The sequence below is a fragment of the Drosophila yakuba genome, chromosome 3R (assembly GCF_016746365.2).
Source record: "Drosophila yakuba strain Tai18E2 chromosome 3R, Prin_Dyak_Tai18E2_2.1, whole genome shotgun sequence".
Taxonomy (NCBI): Eukaryota; Metazoa; Arthropoda; class Insecta; order Diptera; family Drosophilidae; genus Drosophila; species Drosophila yakuba.
In genome coordinates this window covers 9,370,106-9,394,398 of record NC_052530.2, presented here as the reverse complement: position 1 = coordinate 9,394,398, position 24,293 = coordinate 9,370,106, and the positions used below count along the sequence as shown (strand labels likewise).

Genomic DNA, 24,293 nt, shown 5'->3' with positions numbered 1-24,293 from the left:
ATCCTTTCAAATGATTTGTTTACCAACAGAGCCGCGGCTGCCTCAGCCAGTAAGCCTCCTCTGTGAAGGAAATTCTTCGTCGACCACTTTTCCTTCTTATTCCACTGGCGCATCAACATCCACAACTCCTGCTGGCTGCCTGCTGGTTCGGAGCGTTCTTATCCAGCTCTGGCAGCTGTTGCATTTTCCACGCATTTATCAGTCGATGCCATGTCCATGTCCTCCGCATCCACATCCACATCCACATCCACATCTACATCCTCATCAGCTCTCTGGGGCCGTGGACAACACATATTTCAATGTTCGTGACTCGATTTTCCGCTTACGTTTTCATTTCGACCCGTCTTCGCTTGAGGTCCCCTCCCTTCACTCCCCTCCAACTTGAGGGTTTTTATATTGCGCGATTTAATTTTTATTATATGCGCCTTGGTCAATCGCACACCTCTCACCTCCTCACCTCCACAGCTCATTTTACCCCATCACCTTCGCCTTGGTTTATCGACAAACACTTTAGCAACGAAGCCATCATGAAATGGCAGTCTTAGACGGTCGTGCAGGGGCGTGCCATAATGGGGATGAATGGAATGATTGCGGAATCGAAAACATTTGATTGTATTGTGAGCTTTCAGTTATTTCAAGCTGCATTTTAAAAGCAAAAATTGCTTTCATATTTAATATTTTAAAACTATAATATATAGTATTTCACCTAAACAGGGCTTCCCGATTTAAAGATAAGTGTATATACAGTATATACAGTAAAGTCGTATTAAAAAACTTGAACAATTGTATACTGCTTTACCCATACCATCACACATACCTTCCACTTCTACACATCCATAGAACCCCCACTCGCGCCGCCTCTGACCACATCTGGTGGTATTTAGATGGCCGTGTGTGTTTTCCTCCTTTATTTCCTCAGTTTGGTAAGCTTTCGTCCGGGAAGTAAAAACATGTTTGTGCCGCGTCTGGATGTGAGCCTTTAACCCGATTCGGCGGCTCAGCTCCGTTAGCTTTTCCCGACTCGGGATGGCATGGGAGATGCCGGGAGTTCTTCATCAGATCGGACTGGTTTTTGGAGTAAGGACAAGAGGTTCAGTCACCATTCGGGCTACGTAGTTCACTGCCTTGGCGCTGTTCACCTGCCCGTTGCGGCTTATTAAAGCCAAGAAAGCCAAGCCCCCATAGTCACTACTACCTACCTAATCGCACTCGTCACTTGTGTCCACGTTGTGTGCGCCATACTCACTCCTCTGCCGGCCGCTTAAGTGGTCATAGCTCATAAATGCGGTCCGGGGCAATCTTCAATTCATTTACATTTTTATTCACGCAGATTAGGAGTATCGGGCAGTGTCATCTGCTTTTTGGCCCTGCAGCGGCTTTATGCTAAGAGCTGCCAATAAAGCAGGGGCGTGCTGAAGGGGGCGCTGAACGGGGCGGCATCACCTTCGACGCGCTCGCACGTTCGCCAAACTGTTGCAATGTCGCAAATTTTTATCGCACGTCTACAAGAAATTCAACGCGTGCACATTCCGCATTCAAGATGCTCACACAGCATCCAAAAAAATCCTGTTACAGTGGAATTGGCTAGTGCTTTTCTTGCTAAAAATTGATACTTTGTAATATCAGCTGGAAATAATTGAAGTTGATCGACATCGACTTGCTTCTTGATAACATAATGTTTGTGAGAAAAGTAAGAGTTTCTTGGAATTGAAATCCTTCTGATCAAACACTTTTATTCAGAGTTCCATCTGCCTGGCCCACGGTGAGCCCATCTCTTCAGCACGACGCTCCTCCAGCACTTTGGCAGCCTGGCTGCTCGCACTCGTACACAGCTGTCAGTCTATTCACTGGTCTTGGTATTGGCCAAGAATCGGGACTCGAGTCTCTTGGCCAGACTGAGTTGGCAGGCTGCCGGCCTGGGAGATGGAGATGATGGTCTGAAAGCAGGATGCTGGCCGGGAGAAGGAATCGACATGGCTGCAATTGACTAGCGCTTGTTTGATTGCATTCGAGGAGCAGTCGAAGCAGAAGAAGTCGAGAAAATCGCACCTTGGTCCGGGTCTCAGTTCCATCTGCGGATGGTAGTGCCAATGCCAAAGCCAATGGCATTGCCAATGCGATTGCGATTGCCTGGGAGACTTGGGTTTGTCGGTTTGTCGGTTTGTGTCTGTGCCATTTCGCAGGAATAAAGATGTTAAACGTTTTGCTGATTCGTGTTTTATGAACTCAATTTCAATTTATAATCTCTGTTGCCACTCACTGGCACTGGCTCTTGCTGCAACCAGTTTGGGGCGTTTTAGCCATTGTGTTATCGCCTAGGAATACACATGCCCAATTGGCCGCAGCCCCGTGTCCTCTCTACCCCACCTCCCAAAAAAACCCATCGGATCCCCACATTATTCTGTATCCTGTCACTCTATCTGTGGGTTACTTAGCTTTGCTTCAGTTCTCCTCGGCTCAATTCTGTTCTTTTGTCCGTGGCATTGTCAGGTCTGCAATTTTAATGTTGACAGAAATCAGATATAGCCAACTGCTGGAATGCTGCCTGCGCATTTAAGGTATTCGAAATGTATCCCATTCAGCTACCCTTCCCATAATACCCCTCCCAAGTCCCATTCCCCCCTATTCAGCAAATGCCTTACTTGGTGGGACAGACAGAGATGGCATGCATCGGTGGCAGGTCAGTCTGTCCCTCTCTTTGGCGGTCTGCAAAGTTGTTGCGTGTTTACCTGCAATGACAAAGAGGTGAGCATAAGAAATTAGTTCAATTTGCTAGATGCATAACTAAGAGATCATATTGGCGGTGGGCGATTAGGAGTGTATATGATTGAGTGTAAAAAGAGGATGTAATGTTATAGCTCTATAATAAGTAAGTGAGATTGAGCGATATATGCGTAGATATATGGAATAAAGCCTATATAATGCACTGAAGTTTATATAAAATGGTTAGCTTAATATTCCTCTGTTTAGTAATTCAGCAAGTGAGTTTGGGCTTTGTTCCTTGTGCGTTAGTACAATTTATGTTCTGAACAGCTCACAGTTTTACAAATACTAGGTTTAGTTACCCCCCATTAGAACATTGCATATTCATCCCTAAATATGGAATATTAACCAGAACCAGAACCATAACCAGAGACCGATGCTCCCCTTTCAAATTTGAGTCACCAGAAGAGAAGTCATATTTCCCAGACGAAATCATTCCAATTAGGTGCAACATGTATTTTAGTGGCGCCACCGATGCCCCCGTGGGACCTTTGACATACATGGCAACCCGTCTCCTTCTTGCCCATGCCCCCTGTCTCCTCCCCTTGTCCTCCTCCTTCACTTTTCAATTCCTCCTGCTGCTTGGGAAATTGTGTAAAAGATTCTGTAGTCGCTAGGCAGTTGTGAAGATCTAATTTCCCCACAAGCTGCTTGTAATATCCTGTTTGCCTTGGGCCAAAAGGAAGTGCAAATGCTCATAAGGACATTATATATGTGTGGTTGTGTTCCTTTGACACTTTGAAACAATCTAGCTATTTCATATTTGCTGACATCATCTAGTTGTAATGCAAAATGCCAGCTTCCCACACCATCGCCTGGGACTTGGTCCTTTGGGGTTGGGGGCGTGGCATTCGCTCGAGGGTGGTTTCCGACACTCGTGCTTTCCCCCTCGCACTTAACTATTGACGCCGTTGACGTTGACAGTTACATTGATTTATGGTCCCGCTTGGACCTCTTTTTTTTGGTCCTACGATAACTGAAATCTTATCCGTCAGGCTGGTTTTTCTCCCCGCAAAGTTCGCGCTGGCCGGGGCTTTTCCTCTAATGAATATCATTTGAGGACAATTAGTTAATTGAGTGGCTTATCCTGGCTTATCCTTTTTCCTTGTTTTTCCTCCTTTTTTCCGAGGTGCGTACGTCTTATCAACTGGACTTCCACCACTCACCGTTTACCTTCTCTACTGTTTTCCCCGCTAACTGACCGATCCCCCTTTTCCACTCCCAGGAGCATGAGGAAAATGGCAGTCGATTGCGGTAACTGCCGCACTTCCGATGCCAGCTGATGGTTCTAGGAAAAGGGTGAGGAAAAAGGGAGGCGAAAGTGTGTAATGAATTATTACCCTCTGATAAAAGTGCACGAGCTGTTGATTTCTTTTTTGTGGTTTTCCGCCTTATGAATGCCGTTTTTTCGGGCGATGAAAAGCCAGCTTTAAAACTGTGCTAAAAGTGGCGAAGTTTGTCCAGCTGAAGAGTGTCTAATTCACAGCTGACAAGCTTTTAAGATGAAATACATATCAAATGGTTGAAGAGCATATTTCAATTTAATTGAACATTTAAAGAAAAAGGGTGTTAGGTATGAATTTAAGAAATAATTGCGAAACTTTCTTGCATTTGCTTAATATAAATTATCTCAAATAAGTCCCAGCATTACCTAACCATATGTTCAGTGGCTTGGTAGAAAGGAAATCCGCGTATGGAAAAAATCATTGGCCTCCGCTGGGATCCTGGCACTCCACCCATCCGCCGTCTCGGATCGTTTTACAAGTTATCCGCTGGACTCGGATCGGAGCATCCACTCTGCCTTCCATTTGCTAATCACTTGCAACATTCACCGCTCCGGGGTCTAGACAAACACTTCAATTAGAAAAGACCGCTGCTCCCTCCCCCAGAAATCCCAGTGCCCCCCTTGCCCGACGGCCCTGTGCGCTCACAAATGAATTCATTTTGTTTCGGATTCGATGAATCAGTTGGCAATTTTTTGTTGCTTTCCGATTGCCTGGCCTCCACGAATAGGTGGGCGTGGTCGAAGCGCAAAAAAAGAGAGGGCGGCAGAAGATTTGCGGATGTTAAATAAAAATGTGGAATGAACAAAATACAAAACGCAACAAAAGCATCAGAAACAAATGGACAAACGATGCTGCACCTCTCTAGATGAACTGGCAGTCGTGGAGAGAAGATGAAGTGCACTAAAAAAAATCATTTGATCATTAAAATACGATTTATTAATCCTAATGTGGGTATGGTATGGTTTGATGTAATATAGTTTTAAACATTTATTGAGCTTACCTACCTACCTATAATATTTATATAACCACTTGTTTTAATTGAATTGCAAAATGGATATTTTTATAATGAACCATCAAAACTATTCCATTTTTAAGGAAACGCTTAATGCCAATATTTTACAAAAAGAAAATGTCTTCTGTGCATTTTGTGTTCAACTAATTTCATATCTTTACGTATGCAAAATATATTTCTTGTAGTGCAGAGTAAACCGGCCGGACTAGCTGGTTGGGATTAAGTTGTGAGTCGTGATCTCGGCAAGCACTGGGCAAGTGGATGGGACTGAGCTTCACTCTTAAGACTTCCAGCTGCAGTTGCGCATGAAGTTCGAGTTGGAGTGGGAGTGGAAGTGGGATTGGGAGTTGCGACTTCGGGACGAGTCCGAGTCCGAAGAGCCTTGGAGTCTGGGGCTTGCCCTGCCCGCGGTGATTAATCCACGACGTCCTCCGCACTCCCCAACTGCTTCATGAAGGTGGAAGATTCTCAACTTGAGATACTTTCGGGGTTAAGATGGCTGTGCAGTGCGAGCAGCTGGCCCTGGCTTTGGCGATATTTAACCCGTGATTACAATGTTTGTAAATTTTTCGCTGGCTCGGCCTGACTTGGCTCCTCTCGAAGAACTGGGCTTAGTTTATTTTTTTTTGTTTCTGCTCTGGGTTCACCTTGCGGGCCAATTTGTTGTCGAGAGACTGCTGAGAGTCTGGCAAAATGAAGCTAAATTGCCGCAACAGGCGGGGTGAGGAGCTGGAGAAGCTCATGCTCCTGGTAGTTGAGCAATTTATTATAGCCGCAAATTGATTTTTATCTACGCCTAATCGATTGTTCCTAGGAGTGACTGGGAAATGTGCAAGAGCGGGACCAGCGAAAATTATTTATGTTAGTTCACACGTTGTTTTACACGTAATTTATTAACTCGCCTTTCTAGTGCAAACTCTTTGACCTTGGGGGCAGTGTTGGAAAATCGCTTTTCCGCCCGTCTTGGTGTGAAGGTGATTTACAATTTATTCCGCCCCCTCTCGAACGGCTTCCATGCATGATACTCGTACGATAATTGCGCCAGTCTGAGCTGGCCAAAAAGATATTTATGACAGAGAAATGAGCGCCAATTGCCGCAATTACCAGCGCGTGTTTGGCCGTCGGCAATGGCGGGCTCAAACGAGTTTAGATTTAGTTAGATGGACTAAGTGCGCAGACAGGGATCTATTGGGGCTGCTTGAGGAGTTGTTCGTGGAGTGGTGGTAGATGGAGTTGATTTGCTAGGAATTTGGGCGATCGGCGGTGAGAGATATTCTTTGAAACAGGGTAATCTATTGCTTACTGAAAAAATTGCTTTAAATATGAGAGTGAATGATGATGCCTTTCCGTGCTATATACTTCTGTAAGTAATAATTTATAAATCCATTCCTAAGTAAAGTCTTTTTTCCCTTTAGAATGAAAATTATTATTGAAACTGTAACTGTAGCGCCTGACAACTTCAGACTCGGCCAGCAAATCGATACATTTTCAATATCCGCAATTGTAACATGTAAATTCGCCCACGGGGGAAATGTAAATTTCGGGGGGATGGGGTGGAGACTCAAAGGGACCGCAGAAAAGCCAGACCGCAGCGTTGTGTTTTATATATTAATTTGCGAACAATCGAAAATCGACATGTGACACGCGTTCGCTGACCCCCTTTGTCCCCCGCCACTGGCTCATTTTTGTGTTTTTTAAATTTATGCGTTACGAATTGCATTTGCAATTTTCCCCTTCTTATTGTTGTATTGCGGCTGCTTTTGTTGTAAATACAACATCGATGAATGCGAAATGAGGGAATCGGGTGAGCGAAAGGGCGAAAGGGAGGGGCAATATCCGTTCGAGCGAGAGGGAAGACACCTTCCCTCCGTTTGTCACAAATAATAATAATAATCGAGGCAATGAGGGACCCCGAGAATCGTTTCTGTAATGTACGGACTTGTATTCCGGTAAATGTACGTACATACGTACGCTCGTGGTTCATGTAACCGACCTGCATCTGTCTTTATGTCTGTCTCCCTCAGTTGGGCCTTCCCTCTCTCTTTTCCTCTCCCACTCCAGCTCGCTCCGCCCGGGACATATCAAAAACAATTCCAGCTCATCAGCATCATCGTTGTCAGCCCCTTTTCCCCCGTATGTATATCCGTACATTTTATACTTTTTGCCTCCCCGACATTCGCACACGCCATAAATCAATGTTCGATTTTTCCAGCAACAACAAATGGAGGGAAATTCGCAAGGAAAGAGAGGCAAGACAGGCAAGGACACAGGACATTATGTTCGCGCCATGTTTTAAATTCTTTTTCCCCGGTCTGCTGTTTTGCTTCCTTTTTTTTCGCTTTTCGCTCGCCTGATTTTCAATTCTCGTTTTTGTGCAATTTTTTTTTTTTTTGCCCTCAGCGCGTGTTGCATTTCATTTCATCTCATGCGTTACACACATTTCATTGTTGTTGCATTGCTCAATTCCATTTTCAATGTGGCAGCCGCGGTGGAAATGCATTACGTTTTCCTTTTTTTTCGGTGACATGCGGGGCGCCACGAAAAAAGAAGTGCAGGAACATAGGGACAGGCAGCGGAAATCGGAGGCCAGGTATTCCTATACGGCAACCCAAAGAATATTTGTGGTAAATTGAACAGATTTCAGCTGTGCAAGACGCTCAATGGAAAATAGTTCTGGAAATAGCTCGGCGAAAGCAGAAAGTGAATGGTAAATAAAGAAACACAAAAAAATGAAGAAAGTTTAACATACCAGGCGAAATATTTAAATGATATATTGTCTTTAAGCGTTACGCAGAACTCTACTTTTAATGTTGAGTTGAAGCGAAAATTGTGATAAAGTAGTTGAATATCGCCATTTTTACCGCAGACAAAGATGATAGCTTGAATACTATAGTAGTAATGGTATATTTCCGTTCTAACCATATGCCACTAAATTTTGAACATAAAATCCAAATGGTCATCAACAACTTTCTCTTAAAAGTTCATCAAAATAATGCACTATGACCCCAACGATTTGTGGCGAAACAAACCAAATTATTTAAACAAAGCATTTTCGGCACTTGCTGGGCGGGAAAACTTTCGCCTGAGGAGCAGCTGTTTCGAAACTTTATACAACTTTTAATAGACCTACAATATACAAGAAAGTAAACTAAAGAAGTCCGATCGGCATATTACCTGCGACACTTCCCGTCGAACTGAAACCTCTGGAAAGTGGATAATTTGGGGGAAGAGAGGGAACGAAGTTCGGTTATTTGCGATACTTTTTCCGCTTTGTCGAGGACCGTAGTTTTCGCTTTTCGAGGATTATCGTGGACAGTAGCTCAATGGGCGTTATGGGGCACATGTTCGCTCGATGCGGCCGGTGGGGGGAGGTGACGCGGAGGGGGCGGGAAAGGACTTAGATCCATTGGCCGTGTCAGCCGCACATTTGGCCAAGTCAACTGGACACTCTGTTTATGCTAATTTCAAGCAATGGCCAAAACTCATTTGCCGACGGAAAATCGCACTGCGTTACTATATGCTATATCGCTTTTCTTCCGGGAAAATTATAGCGCTCGAATCTCTCTCGACTCGACGCTGCGAAATTGCCAACTAGAGATGCCTCCAGTTTCGGTCCCGCCTTAGGAGCCAAATACAAAAGCATTTTCTGTATTTTCCACTTGCTGCTCTTCTCCATCGACTGCTTCCTCTTATTTGGGAGCGTTTTGGCTGGCGCTCGAAAATGCTTTACAAAAGCCCCAAAATGACAACAATGGGGCTAGGAAGTGGGGTCAAATCAAGGCGTAATAAATTATTACACTTAAGAGAACGGCCTTCGGGGTCAAGAGAGTGAAATAAAGAGCCCGCATAGCCACATAATAATAACGCAATTTTCAACTAGCAATAAGCTTTGGGTAAATGACTTCATTGCTGTGGCAACTATAACATTATGGCTCTTTGATGGTCCCCCATTCCCCATTAGGCCAGTCCCGATTCTCTTAGAGACTCTCGGCATGCGCAGTTGATGGGGAAACTCTCTGGCTCACTTTCTCTCCGAACACCCCCTACAAGTGCCACCATCCTCACAAATCTGCCTGCTGTCGAAAAGTGGAGGGATTTAACAAGAGCCAAGAAAAAAACAATCACCTACAGAACAATAACAACCCGTACTGTGGAAGCCAATGAGGATTCGAGTGGCCATATACAGAAATTGATATATTTGTAATACGAAATTATCTCTGCCTTTCAACTTATCAAACTAAAATATTTCGAAAGTTATTTATGTTAAGCTACTTTGTATCAATCCTTTTGATTTTAAATAATTGATTTTAAATAAACATAATTGTGTATGAATTGCGGAGTGCCATCTGAAGTGCTTTTAAAATCCATTTGATCCCATTGTCGCGTGTGGCGATTGTCGTCACCATGGCCATCATCATCTGCACATTTATTTGGCTTGGGAGTGTGCTGCATGTAAAGGCAGCTAATAAAATTAAAATGCCATATTTCAGCCGTTGATAACAATAAGTGCGCTCAAGTTGCCCTTCAGATGCTCCGCCCTCCTCCTCTTAGCTGCGATCTTTCCTTTGCCACTTTGCCACTGCGTCTGGCAAGTAGGAAATTATTTTTTGGCACGAACGCACGAACGTGCGGCCTTGCCGCAAAGTGTGGCGCCCCAAGTATGGGGTACGATTTTCAGGAGGGGGGCGGGCGTCTGTTGATATGACAAAGCAGTTGAGCTGAGAAAAAATACCTGTGGAAAACAGCCTGCAAGGAATTTTCCTAGATATTGATTTTGGTGTCAACGCCGACGGCGCAATTCTCTCAACCAAAAATTATGAAAATTGAAAACACATTTTTGGAAGGGGACTGCTGAAGTTTTCCTAATTTCCCAGACAAGTGCGATATGCATCTAGCAGACAGGAGGAAATGATTTATGCGGACTTGATTTTTATTATTGATTATCAGCAAAGGCCTAAGAGAATTTTCGCCTGCACTGCGAATGCTATCAGTTTTGTGAAAATTATTATTATATTAGGAGATAGGTAAAATCAAATTTCAAAGGTAGACTTCGTAACATAATTTATGAGTTTCGGTTTCTAGCTTTTGGTTTTTAAAATTATTTTTCGTTATCCTTGGCAGGGTAATCTATTATTGTGTGTTTTTATTTTTTTTTAAATTGATAATATTAGACTACTTTCCAGCACTTATTGCCCCAGTCCGGGCTTGTAATTAAATTAAAATTCTTTTCATATGACAAGCCAGGAAAGCAGACACACATACACTGAAAGAAAGGCAGAAAGGAGTCAACAACAGACTTTCGGGTCCTGGTAGTGGTAACCCATGTGGCTCTGTGTGTTCACTGCAACTTGAGCTCGTTTTGTGCAAACTAAGACACGTTGTCAGCATTCATGTCACCGAAAGAGAGAGGTGGTCCTCCGGGAAGGAGAGGGGAGAGTCGTTAGGAATGAGGCGGAAAGCCCTTTCAAGTGGCTTCTGATGCTGGCCAAAAGATTTTTCATTAAAATTTTCCCTTCCATCACCTAATAGTTTTCCTGGAGCCAGAGAAATTTTGCATTGTAAGTGAAAACATGTAACAATTTTCCGTTTTCCTTGGAGGTTTGGGGTTAACAAAGTTCGGGTCTTTGAATTTGATTTTTCTTAACTTTAAGTTTTTAGTTGACTAATAATGCAGGCTTTGATCGATTAAAATTTAATAATTAAAGTGCGTATCTGAATTGCTTAATGTATTTATAAAGTAAAACACAGAACTCAATACCAAGTGATTTTCTTCATGAAATGCCATTTTTAGGCGGATGTCTATTCATGCGTCCTAATTCAACCCCAATTTCTTTGAATTTTTAACATTTAATTACAAATTTCCTTTTCCACTTGCTACTTGCTACTTATTCCAATCTAAAGTCGCACGCGTTGAAATGCTCTCCCCTTCCGAATTTCCGTAATGGACTTCGCGGCGTTTGGACAGCGCTTAAAGATCGCACTCGCATTTATCGTTGAGGGCGAAAGCTCCATGATGAGGCTTCAATCCGGCCAGACGCCACCCCCCAGTAAGTGGGGACAGGGGGATGGAGGTGGTTAGCCGGCCCGGGGGAAACACAAAAATCTTTTTACGTCAGTTCTGCTTGTCTTGTTGCCTGGCATTTTCTTGCGTTGTTACCTTCGGAGCGGGAACAGTGCGAAATGCTTGGTTGCGTTGTTGCCCCAAACCACCCGCTCCATTCTTACCCCCACCAAGTTGCCACCGCCCGTAGCCTCCCCTCCTTTGGGAGCTGCCGAGTTGGCTCATTTCTGGCCGCTTGGAGAGATATGTACGTCCGAATTATAACCAGATTTTTAGGTTCTTATTATGGATCACATTAAAATTGAAATTTAATTTCAGATAAATATAATAGCTCAGTCTGATATCAAGTATGGCTTATTATTGTTGTAATAGAGTTTTTTAAATTATGTTTTTGTATTATTGTTGCTTAAATAGCTAAGAAAGTTTCAATTAAAAAAGATTTCTTGCATTTCTTTGAAGCTTAACTTTTTATTTAAATGCAATTTCTGCCCAACGCTAAACAACATTTATCACTTATAGACTTAGCCATATTTTTTTTGGATTTATTTTTAACAACACTGCCTCCGTTTCGTCTGCGACTCGCCGGCAATTTCCTTTAGCGCAGAACAACCAACGAAAGCGGAGCGAAAAGTTTTTGCGAAAAACGTTAAACGCAATTGTCCGTCCGCCCCATTGTGTCTGTCTCCCTCGCGCTCCGTCCGTCTCTGTCTTCCCTGACTGTCTGTCTGGCTGGCCTCGTTCATCCTTCCGCTTCCCACTTCCCGCTTACCGCCGCCCGAATCCCGATTCCCGCTACCCGCTTCCCACACAGCCCCCATCCCACCTTCCACTTCCCGCTTCATAGTGCCCGCCCCTCGGGCAGTTTAGTATATAACAAGTCAGCGTCAGCTGCTCCTTTCCGCTCCGCTCCGCCCGCTACTAGGAACTGTATGAGCAGGGCCATGGCTGTAGCTTCGGCTATAGCTACTGCTGCCACTTTGTCGGCTGCCTCGAATACTTCCATGTTCATTTTACAAGTAAAACGGAAATGACAGTTCCGCAGCGACTCGAACATCTTTCGCTACTCCGCTTCTCACGTCTGGTTTCTCCGGCTCTCGGGTTCCCCGATTCCCCGATTCTCTGATTCTCCTATACTCCGCTTCTCCGCTTTCCGACTCCCCCGATCCTACGCTCCACCACACTGCACGGCCGCGGAAAGTGAAAGAAACCTTTCTCGCATAATAGTCTGTCAAAGTGCTCCGGTTGCTCCTGTGACGCGCAGCTCGCCACTCTGGAGCACTTAGCACTTGACAATCTGCAGAAGTAATGGATACAGATACAGATACATTTACAGATACAGATACGGAAGTAAACGGATAGATAGGAGAGTATATGCAAAGATATATCACAGGATCGACAGGTTTCCAAAGAATCGTGCGCTGTTTTGGAGCTACGGACTTTTAGGCTTCAAAAAAAAGGCATATATAGTAGAGAAGTACTGTATCCAATTACCCAATTACATCCCAAATATTCTATCCTTTGCAACATTATTCATTCACCAAAGTGTTTTTAGTTTGCCAACTACGCCAACATAAGCCATTGCAAGAGCAGTAACCTAGAAGGATGCCGTGATTTTTACATTTACATAGTTTCTTCTTTAAGCGTGAAATCAGCCACATAATTTTCATAACTTATTTTCTAATTATGAGTCTAGAGCCCAGAAATCTGTCAGCTTTCTCACTCGCTCACTCGCTGAGTGATTTATGGCTGCTGCTGGAAAAATGTCAAAATATTTGTTGACCACTCTCTCTCCTCCCAAAGATTTCCCCCGCCAGCTTATAAACTTGCCTATACAATATCGAATATTATCCAAATCACTTGGCAAAGTTTGCCCTCTTCTCAATGCCCCCGCCACCGCCATCGTATTCTTACTCCTGCTATTGTTTGTTGTGAATTTGATTTATTTATTTATTGTTGGCTCTCGTTTTGTAGTCGCTAATCGCCAGTGGAGCGACTGATTAGCGTAATTTTCCGGCTGCTGAGCGTTTGGATTGCTGCCCTCGATATTAGTACGAAAGTTTGGGGCTCTTTTTTGGCATTATTATTCTAAAAACTTTTCTGATACCAAGTACGATTCCTCCATTCATCTTAAATAAGAGCGAGTGGGAAATCGGAGTATTACAATTGTTGGACATTGCGTACCCATCATAGCAATAGAGACAATATTTAAAAGTCGAATATTCACGAGCTATAGAAATAAAAGGAATTCTTGAATATATAAATAAATAATTTTTGCATTTAAATTTTTTTCGTATGCAAGAAGAAAATCATAGGGAGCACAGCTACCCATTTGAAACGGATCTTCTCCTCTGGGTTCTGACTTCTGAAAGACGCCCACACATGTTGCTTCACTTTGCCAAGCCGCTGCTCCGTGCGAGCGAGACGGCGAAGCGAATTAATGAGATAGAAAATAAGCTAGGGGTATTCTTAAATGCTAAGCGATACCCAGAGGTCGGAAGGAAAAACTTATTTTGGGGCATCGGCGATGCGATGTCAACTTCCAAGTAATTTGCAAAAGCCTGTCACTTTTTTGTTTCTGTAGTTTTGCGACTTTGATTTATGTGGTATCGTCAAAAAACAAATACGATGTAGGGAAATACATATGTGACTCAAGTCTTCCCTCATAGTGGGCGTGGCATCTCATCTGAGTGTGAAGGTCAAACTTGTTAACCGCCGAGAAAACAATTTTCTATTTCCGCAGTCGCAGTTTCGGTTTTGTGACACATGCAAAACCCAAGCAAAAGAGGAAAAATAAAAGGTGACAGCCCAAAAGCTCCACAAAACTATGAATAAAGTCGCAGGCACACACAAATAAAAGTGGTGAAGAAACCGTAGAAGCGGAGATGAAACAAAAGTCCATGTTATTCTACCGAAAGAGTCAGAAAGTCAACTTCACATGCCCGAAAAGTCGCACAAAAATAATCCCAAGAAGTTTTTGCGCTCAAAAACATGAAAACGTTCAACACAATGACAGAAGGTGCGGGGAAGGGGTTTCCAGAGGGGGCGGCTTACCATGGCTTACGAATGAGTGAAAGAGAACGCAGACGTTGATCACAAAAGGAAAATGTCAAAGTTCTTCTTTTGCGGTCTCCGAGGTTCCTTAAATGTTCTGGGTAACAATTTTTGTTCAGTTTCTGCGACTTCTGTTTTTTGGGGGTTAAGCCTTTATATTCTTGGAACCAGCGACAGGGGAATTTCGCACCGAGGAAGGCGACTTTTGTTTTCAGCACAGTGGATTCTCAGATATTATATCTTTCCATATCCTGATCAGGCAGCTAAAATCTTAAATCAAGCTTAATAATAAGCATATAAACCATAAAATATATTAGCTTAGTTTACCATATATTCTTAAAGTTCGATAACTCACGTTTCGATCTTAATTATTTATTTCAAATAAAAAATGTGAATGTCAAATATAAAGTAATATACGAATATTCTTTTCCAAATAAAATTAAATGTATAATTTAAGGGAGATTATTAAAACTAGATTTTTTCAACCTTCCACCCAAATTTTCGATAGTTTTTAAAGTTTCTTGGTGGAACTGGTCCACCTCCCCCTGACTTACTTATTTCCTCAGCCTTTCACGCTTCTGTTAACATGAAAAGGAAGTGCACGTCAAAGCTTAGACTCAAACTACGAAGCGTAAAGGTGCAAGTGAAGCCAAAATAACAACATTCATTGCAATTGCCACCCAGAGCAGGATAGAAGAGCCCCAACCTACAGAGAAGAAGCGCGGCAGTAATAAAAAAACAATGGATTAAAGGGCATCCGTAGCCAGCAATGCGTGCCAGCGAGAATTTGTTAAACAATTTCGCCAGAGAAAAACGAAGGAGAAAAAAGCGCGGCTTGCATAAATGAATAAATGACTGGCAAACGAAAAGGGAAAACTGAGTGGAAAACAGGGGGTGGAAGGCGGAGAACGCGAAAGCACAAATTACTAACAATTAAATGGCGAACAAAGTAAGCCAAGCTGAGCCAAGCCGCAATTATCACATCACTGGCTAACTGAAGACCCCTGGAAATCCCCCGAAAGCCCCACAAAAGCATACAACTAAGAAAAGGGAGCCAACTCTAATTTATGAACTGGAGCCGAGGACGGAGGCGATGCACTGTGGAATTTTGCTATTTATCCGCTCTTTTCGCTATAGCATTTTCACTTTGCTTTCGAACCGTCTTCAAAGTGAACAGCGATTTGTAGAGATGCAGCGATAAACAGGTAATGAAAAAGAGGAGGAAGGGAACACGGCCATAAAAAAGTTGTAGGCCTAACAGGTGCTAACTGTCCGCGCGGCAAATTTCCGGGCTAACAAGTAATAACCATAATATCCCGAGGCCTTCGAGTTTTCTCTCCTTTCAAGCCACCCCTTCTTCGCAACGACTTTTTTTCCAGCCAAATTGACAACGATCCAATTTCATAATGAAAATTTTTGCCGCTGTCAGCCTTCAATTGAATTGGATATACAACTAAGAAGCAAGCGAAAATACAAAAAAAAAAAGAAAAACTGAAAAACAAGGGACGGCAAAAGTTTTGCAGGCAAAAATAGTCCCAGGGAGGTTATATGTACACTCGTATTTGTATACATAACCCCCATGAAGAAATCCAGCTGACAGGCCGAAGAAAGAGACGGGAATAGCGCTGAGAAAGAGACAGTTGGAGGGAGTTTCCCCCATCTGTGTGCTGCTTTTGCTTTTGGTCTTGGTGTTCCTTTATTTTTTCTATAGTTACATATAGTATATCGAGTAAACGAAAAACAAAAACTTTTTTCCACTTGAGTAACTTAAGTGCCAATTCCATCGCAAGAAAAAATAAGAACCGAGAAAACAGCTACGCAAACCAAAGCCAAACGCCAAACAAAGTTGAATTGAAGAAGCGCATGAACAATATTTGGAAATTGGGGGAACGAGCGAATGGCTGTGCATTAAATTGATGTGAGAATCGATTGAAAGCCAAATGAAAGGCTGCTTAATGAATCTCACTCAGATTAATGTGCGCCATGGGAAAGCATTTAAATATCCATAAATACTACACTTGTTGAGGTACTATAATACGTGGGCTCAAATATTGTTGGAGATTCGGAATTAAATTTTTTATCATACATCATGTATAAATAATAAAAAAGGCAAATTACTCCATAATAGCTTCATAACGCTAAAACTCTAATTTGACAATCATGCGTTGATATATTTAATCGTATGTGTAAATAAAATATTCGCTTTAATTCTTGATTTGACTAAATCGTTCGAAATGGATGTACAACAATACATTTAACATTTATTACCCAACATTTTATTTTTGCTTAAATCCTCAAACCACCTAAATAAAATATATTCCTTTTTTTATTTAAATAATTTAAAAGTTAGGATTGAACGATTTTATTATAAATATATTCATTCATTTCAAATTTTACTCAATTCTAAAAAATAATCAACGCAATAAACTTTGGCCATTTTATAAACCATCAAATAGAAGGTCTTGCTTCTGCAAATACTTTTTTTCTGCTTTGCCGTCGGTAAGTTTAATCTCGTATTTATTAAGTCACACAAAATTATATGAATTAGGGTGTAAAATCCGAAGTAATTTCAAGGCTAAAAATAATTAAAGATTTTAATGAGCTTGAAATCTTAAATCGACATTTTATTGTTTTTATAGAAATAAAATGAGTAATGGCCGCGCGAATCAATTTGCAAAAAATTCCCAAAAAGGGAGGCACACACACAAACACACTCGCACAGAGGCGCACAAACACACCACAAATACAACAATAGAGAGTCGGCCATGATGTTGCCGACGGCAATTTCCAAATATCCTCGATTTCAACCATTGCGGTGCGGAGTTCAAAGTGAAGAATTCGAAATCGAGTGGCGGATGCCAAATGGCGAAAGCCGACCCGAAATGTGAATGTGAGTCGGCAGACAGACCCTGTGTTGAAAAACTGGAATTGGTCAACAGCTGCGCTAAGAGAGTGCTCTCTTAAATTATTCTGCTTATCTCTTAAGGGCAGCGCACAGCTGTAAGCAAACATCCAGAACAGGACCTGCCCATGATCGAAAATGTGGATTAAAACAACAAAAAAAGGCATATATTCGGATGTTCACTAAAATAGCAGTGTTATGAAAAAAAGCAAATAAAATTCCACATTACTTTGAAATAACTTCACTTATTTTAACTATTATTATTGATTATGGTCTAATACTTTCTTGCATAGCCTTCGTTGCTTATCAGAATTTCCGCTATCAATTGAGGCACTATACTGATTCAGTTGCCCAGTCATGTAGCAACTGCCCAAACCACCTAGTTTTTAATGGGTGTATCAAAACCCGATCTTATAAGCTTAGTGTACCCATTAACTAGAAGCTAACTGTTTAGTATTTTCACCATATTTGTTCTCACGGTCATATTAACCCCATGTATGTACCTTGTAAAATTGTAGTTTTTAAGTTAAAGGAAATACAAATAATATACATTGTTTAAATGAAAACCATTGGCCCAATAATCAGATTTTGACTTTGTCTTTTTGCCTGACTAGCTCGTTCCTTTTTTTATCGGAATTTAATTCCATTGCCAAATTGAACGATACCGATAACTGCCCTCGGCTGACTCGCATATTGATCGAGTGTTTTGATATTAACATAAATTCTCCGCTGCCGTATTTGTGGCACGCAACATAAAGCTTTTGATCATTTAAGGCAACCGACAAGAATTAGATTTGGCTTTGGTTATTTTCGTCTATTTGGCCCATTCGCACGTTTGACCCCCTTCAAGGCAATCGCTTTTGGCCAAACAATGGTAACGGGCTTGGGCCAACAATCGAATTAAATTTGCAACACTGCAAGAAAAAAATGGGTGCAAGCAAGTTTGAATATTTGAAATTATTATTTCATTTAAATACAATTTTTTTAATTTATTATGATTTATAAGTCAGAAATAAAAGGTTTTCCTAGCTTCTTCCAAAGATAAACTTATACCTTTTAAAAGATTTTAGTTTTTACCTTTGGGTTGATCATTTATGATAAGAATGCGCAAAATCTGAGCCAAAGAAATGTATCTATGGATTCTTCTTAGTGTCTGTGTACCGAATGATTAAAAATGTGTGATGCCCGGAAAAACCAACGGGACTCAGACTTATTCCTAATTAATTAGTAAACCTTTCAAAGCCGATCCATTAAGGCTCCATAACGAAGACCTTCGCATTCCAACGCTTCCGCTCCAGTGTCTCAGTTTCTTATGCTGTTTCAGTCCCCTGTCAGTTGCTTAAGATATCGGTTATACATACGTGCATATGTATGTATATAGTGTATATACCAGTCCCATATCGATTTCGAATTGCGAGTCCCAACTCGCACGGCTGGCGAAACAGAAACAGAAAATAATTAAGTTCTCAAAAGATAAAAATCATGTTAGCCGCAGATCAATTAGCTGATTTTTACCATAACCCAGGCATATATCAATTTTTCCTCGCCAGCTCCACAGCCTCTTCTTCTTCCTCTATGACTACGCGATGTGCCCGAGGTGACGCCCCCACCGCCTTTACCACCGCCCACCTCATCCTCCGCCCTCTAAAAAAGTGGTCCGCTTAGTGCATAAATTTGCATATGAGAATGTCTGGAAATGCCTTTTGAAGGCTGTTGAAATGTTGCTGCGGATTGAGTAGGTCAGGCGGCGGGGAGGCGAGGGTGTCGAAGGTTTCTCCGTGGATGTAGCACCTGCTTTTTGGCCCGGAGCAAGACACTCGAATGGCCAAGAAAGAGCCTCGAATGGAGCCTGATACTGGACATGCACATGCTCGGATGTCAGTAACTCATTTATCGCTTAACTGGAGTTGCCCCTCCAGACTCCTTTTTACCATGTCCACCTTTTGCACGGAAAACAATATAATAAAGTTGTTGACTTTCATTCTTTGGACGATTCTGTCTTCCCAAATATACAAAAATAATTAGCAAACTAATAATACAACTATTACCACAACTAATAATACAATTGGCTTCTAGATTGCCCAAAATTTCAACAGCACGTTCACACTAGCAAGTAAATATTCCATAACATTTGGTAGCAAGGTCACAGTGTGCAATGTACAGTATCAGCAATTAAGTTAAAGATTAATTTAGTCATTCACGGTTGCAAAATTGTATTTGAATAGCATTTAAGATCTTTTATTTCTTTCGGTGTGCTATCAGTTTCTGTTTCGATTTCACTGGTCTTATTTTATTTTATTTTGACAACGAATTTGCATGCGCTGGAAATTGTGTTTTGAGGCTTGTTAATTTTGACTAAAGTCGCTGCAGTTACGTGCTGCGTTCGGTTCGGTTCTGTTCCCAATCCAAATCCCATATCCCAGATCCCAGAGTCGCGGCCCATTGCGTGACTGACCCAACCTGAGAGACTTACGCATGCGCGCGCTTACAAACGCCAAACTGAGTTTCACAAAAAGGCAGCAAAAAAATTATAGTAAACTGGTAAAATCAGCAAACAAAAAAAGACTGCCAAGGCAAACAAGTAAAATGTGAAACAAGAACCAAAACAAAGTGTTCGATGTTTCCGTTTCAAATTCTGTGGAAGAAGACATTTGCTGAGGCCCCAGAGTCTGGAGGTCTGTTCCATTGTGGGACCAAACCCGAGCCCAAACCCAATTCCAAACCCAAACCCAGACCCAGACCCAATAAGATGGGACAGTGGTACCTCTGGACGAAGACAATTGGCGCGCAAACAATTGTTCGGTTCGTTGTTTGGTTTTGCTTTGGTCTCCGCTTGTTGGACATACGAAAAATAAGAACAAGTTCGGTATTTTGCTTTAAAGCACGCCTAAAGAACTTCCAGCCAGTGAAGTTCGTCCAAACAGTGGATTGAATGGCAAACAATGCAGCTATAAAATGTTGAATTATCAACCCATAAATGTTGAAACCGATAACTGATAATGGGTTCATTTCGAATTTAAAGCTATTAGTATTTCGAAATGCAACCGTATTTTGCCTACAATAATAAAGAAACTCTGTCTTTAAATAGATTAAAATGTTGAAAACAATCAATATATGAGACAAATAACTAAAAGACAACCTACGTAGGTTAGGCATTAATAATTGCTTCTCTAAGCCTTATCATCATTTTTAAACCTATTTCCTAAAAATATCCCTATTAATTCAAGTGCCAATTCTAGCCACATTAGCCCCCACCACGCCCATCGTACTCATCTAGAAGCTCGGCCAACTGGCGATTGTGGCGCAGATAAAAGAAAGGCACTTGAGCATTACATCGGCGAAGGCAGGCAGAAAAGCATTCTGCACTCGAAACGGCCAAGAATCGCTTTGGGCTGAGCCCACAAACAGCAAAATGGGAGAAAACGGCGGAAAGTGCCAGGGTGCAAGGGAATTAACAATTCATTTTATTGTTAAGTATGCGGTCGGGCGGACCTACGGACCCACGGACCCACAAAGGGGGAGTTCGGGGTGGGAGGAGTGCCAGCCTCTTTTTAGACCATCTTGTTAGGCCTTGTCTGCGAGGTCTAAGCGCTGCGCTTCCCCCAACGGAGCATCCAGCCTCATAGTTAATAATGCGATAATTTCATTTTCATTCAAAGCAAATCGAAGGCAGCAACAATAACAACAATAAAGGCGCAGGAAAGCAACAGCTACCGGATTACGAGCCATGAAAAGGAATAAATAAAAGAGTTTTTTTTAGGAGGGGTGGTGTGTTGCCGGGTTTCTTGGCGTGTTGCGGCAACATGTTGCACGGGTGTTTTCTTCGTTATTTTATTTCGTGGAAGGAGAGAAAACCTGATGCATGCGCAAAATTTAAATTATGTTGTTTTGTCGCATGTTTCGCTCTTCTTCTACCCGCTGCGCTTGTTGTTATTGTAGTTCTTAAAGCATTATCAATGAATAAATGAAAACGTCTTTTGTCCAGTGGAAATTGTCGTTGCTGCCGATGTTGGCATGCAACTTGCAGAGTGCTCAACATCTTCTTTAAGTCCCTGTTTTGTGTCACAGCCAACTGTCATTTGTACACCGAATCGTGGTTTCTTCTGTCCTGCGTTCCCCGGCGATATGTTCGATTTGCATAATATCACGGGAAGCACTTAGGATTAATAGCGAGCGCCCCGAATGTTGCGGGTTAAACATTTGTGTAGCGAAATTGATTCAATTTGCGGCCTACCTTTTGCGATGCGCGGCTAAATTGTCGTTATCCATGTGGGTAATCCACCTTTGTTGTCTATTTACTGCTGGGTTAATCCATTATTGCACTGCAATGGAGAGAAATAGGTTATTCAAGTTGTAGCTTTCATTGTTTAGCACGAAAATTAACGCCTCCGCTTAGTGGCGCCACATGTGGTCGGGTAGCGGAAGCACATATGTATGTAAAATTTCGTGGCAGAGAAATTTCGTGTTTATCTTTCAAATAAATGAATAAAAACAATTTTTTTGGGAACTTCTTAAAAACAATTTTAAAAGATTATATATAAAGGAATTTTAAAATTTTGGTTCAAATCAAATGGCTATTAGTTCAAGAAATAGGAAACGTAAAATGATTCAGGGCAATTGTCGTTAAATGTAAATATCCAATTTGTGTTTATAGCTTATGCTTTAATATTAAAACTTCATAAGATTTTCATAATTTAATTGATAAGTTTTCTACTTGAAGAAAATATCCCACAGCAATCATTTCGGGTATCAACTGAAAGACAAAAGATTCCTACGTTGCCAACTTTTGACATTTTCCCACCTTTTAATGTCACCGAGTCGCTCCGCACACTGAACGCAGGGAAAAAAGGAACGATCGGCAGCAAAAGAAGAACACTAACAGCCAAAGTGCCCAAGTACCAAGAGAAACAAGGAAGCTGACCACGGCCAAAAGAGCCAAAGACCAAGTGGCAGGCTGTCAGGTTCAGTTTCATTTTCAGTTAAAGTATAAGTTTGGGACTCAGGCTTAGGTTCAGGCTCGGCTTCGAAGCTGCTGTCATATCCTTTTGCGGTAAGCTACTGAGAAGGAGGGGGAAGGCTGGAGGAACGGGTGTTTGAGCCCGCTTCTCATTCATTTGCGCCAAATGTCATTATTGTTGCTCGTTTGTTGTTGCCTCTTTTGTGGCCGCTGCTGCCTCTTTTTGTGGCATCTTCGGGTCTTTTGTAAAACTCCCTCGTTAAACAGATTATTTTCACACCCGACTTCTTGGCTTGGCTGCTGCCAATTTGGTAAGTGAATTGAATGGAATGGCCCAGACTATGCACTGCAGCTCACTCCTTGCAGGCGTTAATAATGCGATTTCAATGCAGTTGATTGCACTGCAAATAAATGTTGTGCATTTGCATATTGTAAAATAGCCGGACAAGTGAATTAACTAAAATAAATATCAGAAAATGGCATTTAAAAAAAAAAAACAAAAAGAAGAAACTCATGTTTTGGGGGTGTGATATTGGTACAATCATAACATAATTTAATCGGTATCAAAATATTTATTTACTTTGGATTTGTATTAATTATTATTGATATACGTTTAGATATAATAATAACATATTTGATCGGTGTGTACAAAATGCAAAGACCTCAAAGCGCGAAGTGTTTTCCTTTTTATATTTATTTGGGGAGACCTTATGAAAGCGACAGAAGGAGTGACACATGTATGCACCTGGTTTAGAAGGTTGCGGTGCCAACAATGAGCAGGCTTCGATTTGGCTTCGAGTCCGCTGATTGTTAATTGCGCAAGTAAAAAGAATTACCACAGCTTTGGCTTTTAGTGTTCCGTTTCAGGATGAGATTTAGGAATCGATGACTAAAATTAGATAAAAACATTGAACTTTGATCAACTTTGGTTCTAGAGATTAAAACAAAGCTAAAGCTTGAACTAATTTTGAAAGAGACTGTCGATTTATTTTCGAATTCCGCTTTTCAGTATATTCCCAAATTTCTCTTGAGCATGCCAATGATACTGCTGCTCCCCTTCCAATCAAAATAGTTATCGAAGAAGAAAGTGATCGCAGCTGAATTTCAAGGGGATGGACCCCTTCAAATTATTTTGCACTCAAGTAAAAGTCTTGAGCAATTTTTCCGCAAGTTGCTTGAAATTATTTTTGCGGACACGCTCTGCCGCACGTAGCACTCTGGAATAAAAGCGATAGAGAAGCAAATAAACCCTTGGAATTCGAAAACATTTTATGGCATTGGAGGGGCGTGGAGGACCACCTAGGCGTAACTGTTCCCAAATTCATATGCATAATATTTGCGCTATTTGCGCCGTTTGTTTTGATCGCGAAAATATTTTGCGCTCGCTGCGTAATTGTTGAAAGTCACACAAAGGAGGGCCAACCCACCCAGCGATGGGGAATCTGGGGGGATCGGCGGACTGACACGTGAATGACAGATCAGACAACCAGCTCACGCCCAACATCAGAAAACATCCATAAATATTTTTGTCATTTAGCCCCCGGCAGCGGCACTCGTTGCGATTTATGGCCGAGAGTCGTAAAAAACCGTAAAAAGCCTTCCCCCGAACCGAGAGCATCGTAAAATTAAACAGCGAAAATAGTTTTTGGCCGCTTAAGTCGCCGTTTGTGATCGAAATACTTAATTAATTGGTCGAACCCCCGTATCGATCGATGGATCGCTGAATCTGATCGTGGGTGGGCCACCCATCCCCAAATCGGAGTGCGTTCGTTTGATTTATGCAGACAACGCGGACACATTTAATGAGCGGCATTTGAATGCGCAGTCGCCGGTGCCCAAAACCAATTTTGCACTTGTAGCTAAAAATAAATTCCGGGGGATGGAGCTTGCACTGACTAAATGCAAAGAAAAGCAGTTCAGATGTTTGCCAATCTCGATTGATAATCTTACAAATAATGTTCCGTACGCTGTCATAATTGAAAACTTTCATTTGGATTTAGATGTAAAAATATTTCACTGTTCCGAACGGGAAGAAAACTGATAGCGCCAACCAGCGGTCTGTAGCTGAACTACGGTACAAACTGAGGATGAAGGACATTCACTACGGGTTCATGTCCCGACTAAAGGATAATAGGGGGAATGCGCAAGGGACCTAGTCCTGGCTAAAGGATAATAGTTGTGAAAGTAAAAGAGAAAGCTGTAAAAATTCAAAACGCCACCTATTGGAGCAATTTGGTGATGATTTTTTAAAGGATAACTTG

General features: G+C 41.9%; 2 protein-coding genes across 5 annotated transcripts in view; both read right to left on the bottom strand.

Moving 5' to 3' along the window:
- LOC6536119 (homeotic protein antennapedia) overlaps positions 1 to 24,293 on the bottom strand; it is a 102,941-nt gene that overhangs the window by 53,264 nt on the left and 25,384 nt on the right. For all 4 annotated transcript variants that reach the window (XM_015192085.2, XM_039375313.1, XM_015192088.2 and 1 more), the window contains exon 2: positions 21,310 to 21,397. The gene's annotated coding sequence lies outside the window, so the exon portion shown is untranslated. The remainder of the gene's footprint in view (positions 1 to 21,309; positions 21,398 to 24,293) is intronic.
- On the bottom strand, positions 8,242 to 9,162 carry LOC120321724. The gene has a single exon (XM_039375314.2). The coding sequence runs from the start codon at positions 8,402 to 8,404 to the stop codon at positions 8,309 to 8,311; it is 96 nt and encodes a 31-aa protein (XP_039231248.1). The 5' UTR covers positions 8,405 to 9,162; the 3' UTR covers positions 8,242 to 8,308.

What these genes read in the sequence shown, in the direction of transcription:
- LOC120321724 (XM_039375314.2), bottom strand. Translation starts at nt 8,404, where the DNA reads ATGTGCCCCATAACGCCCATTGAGCTACTGTCCACGATAATCCTCGAA.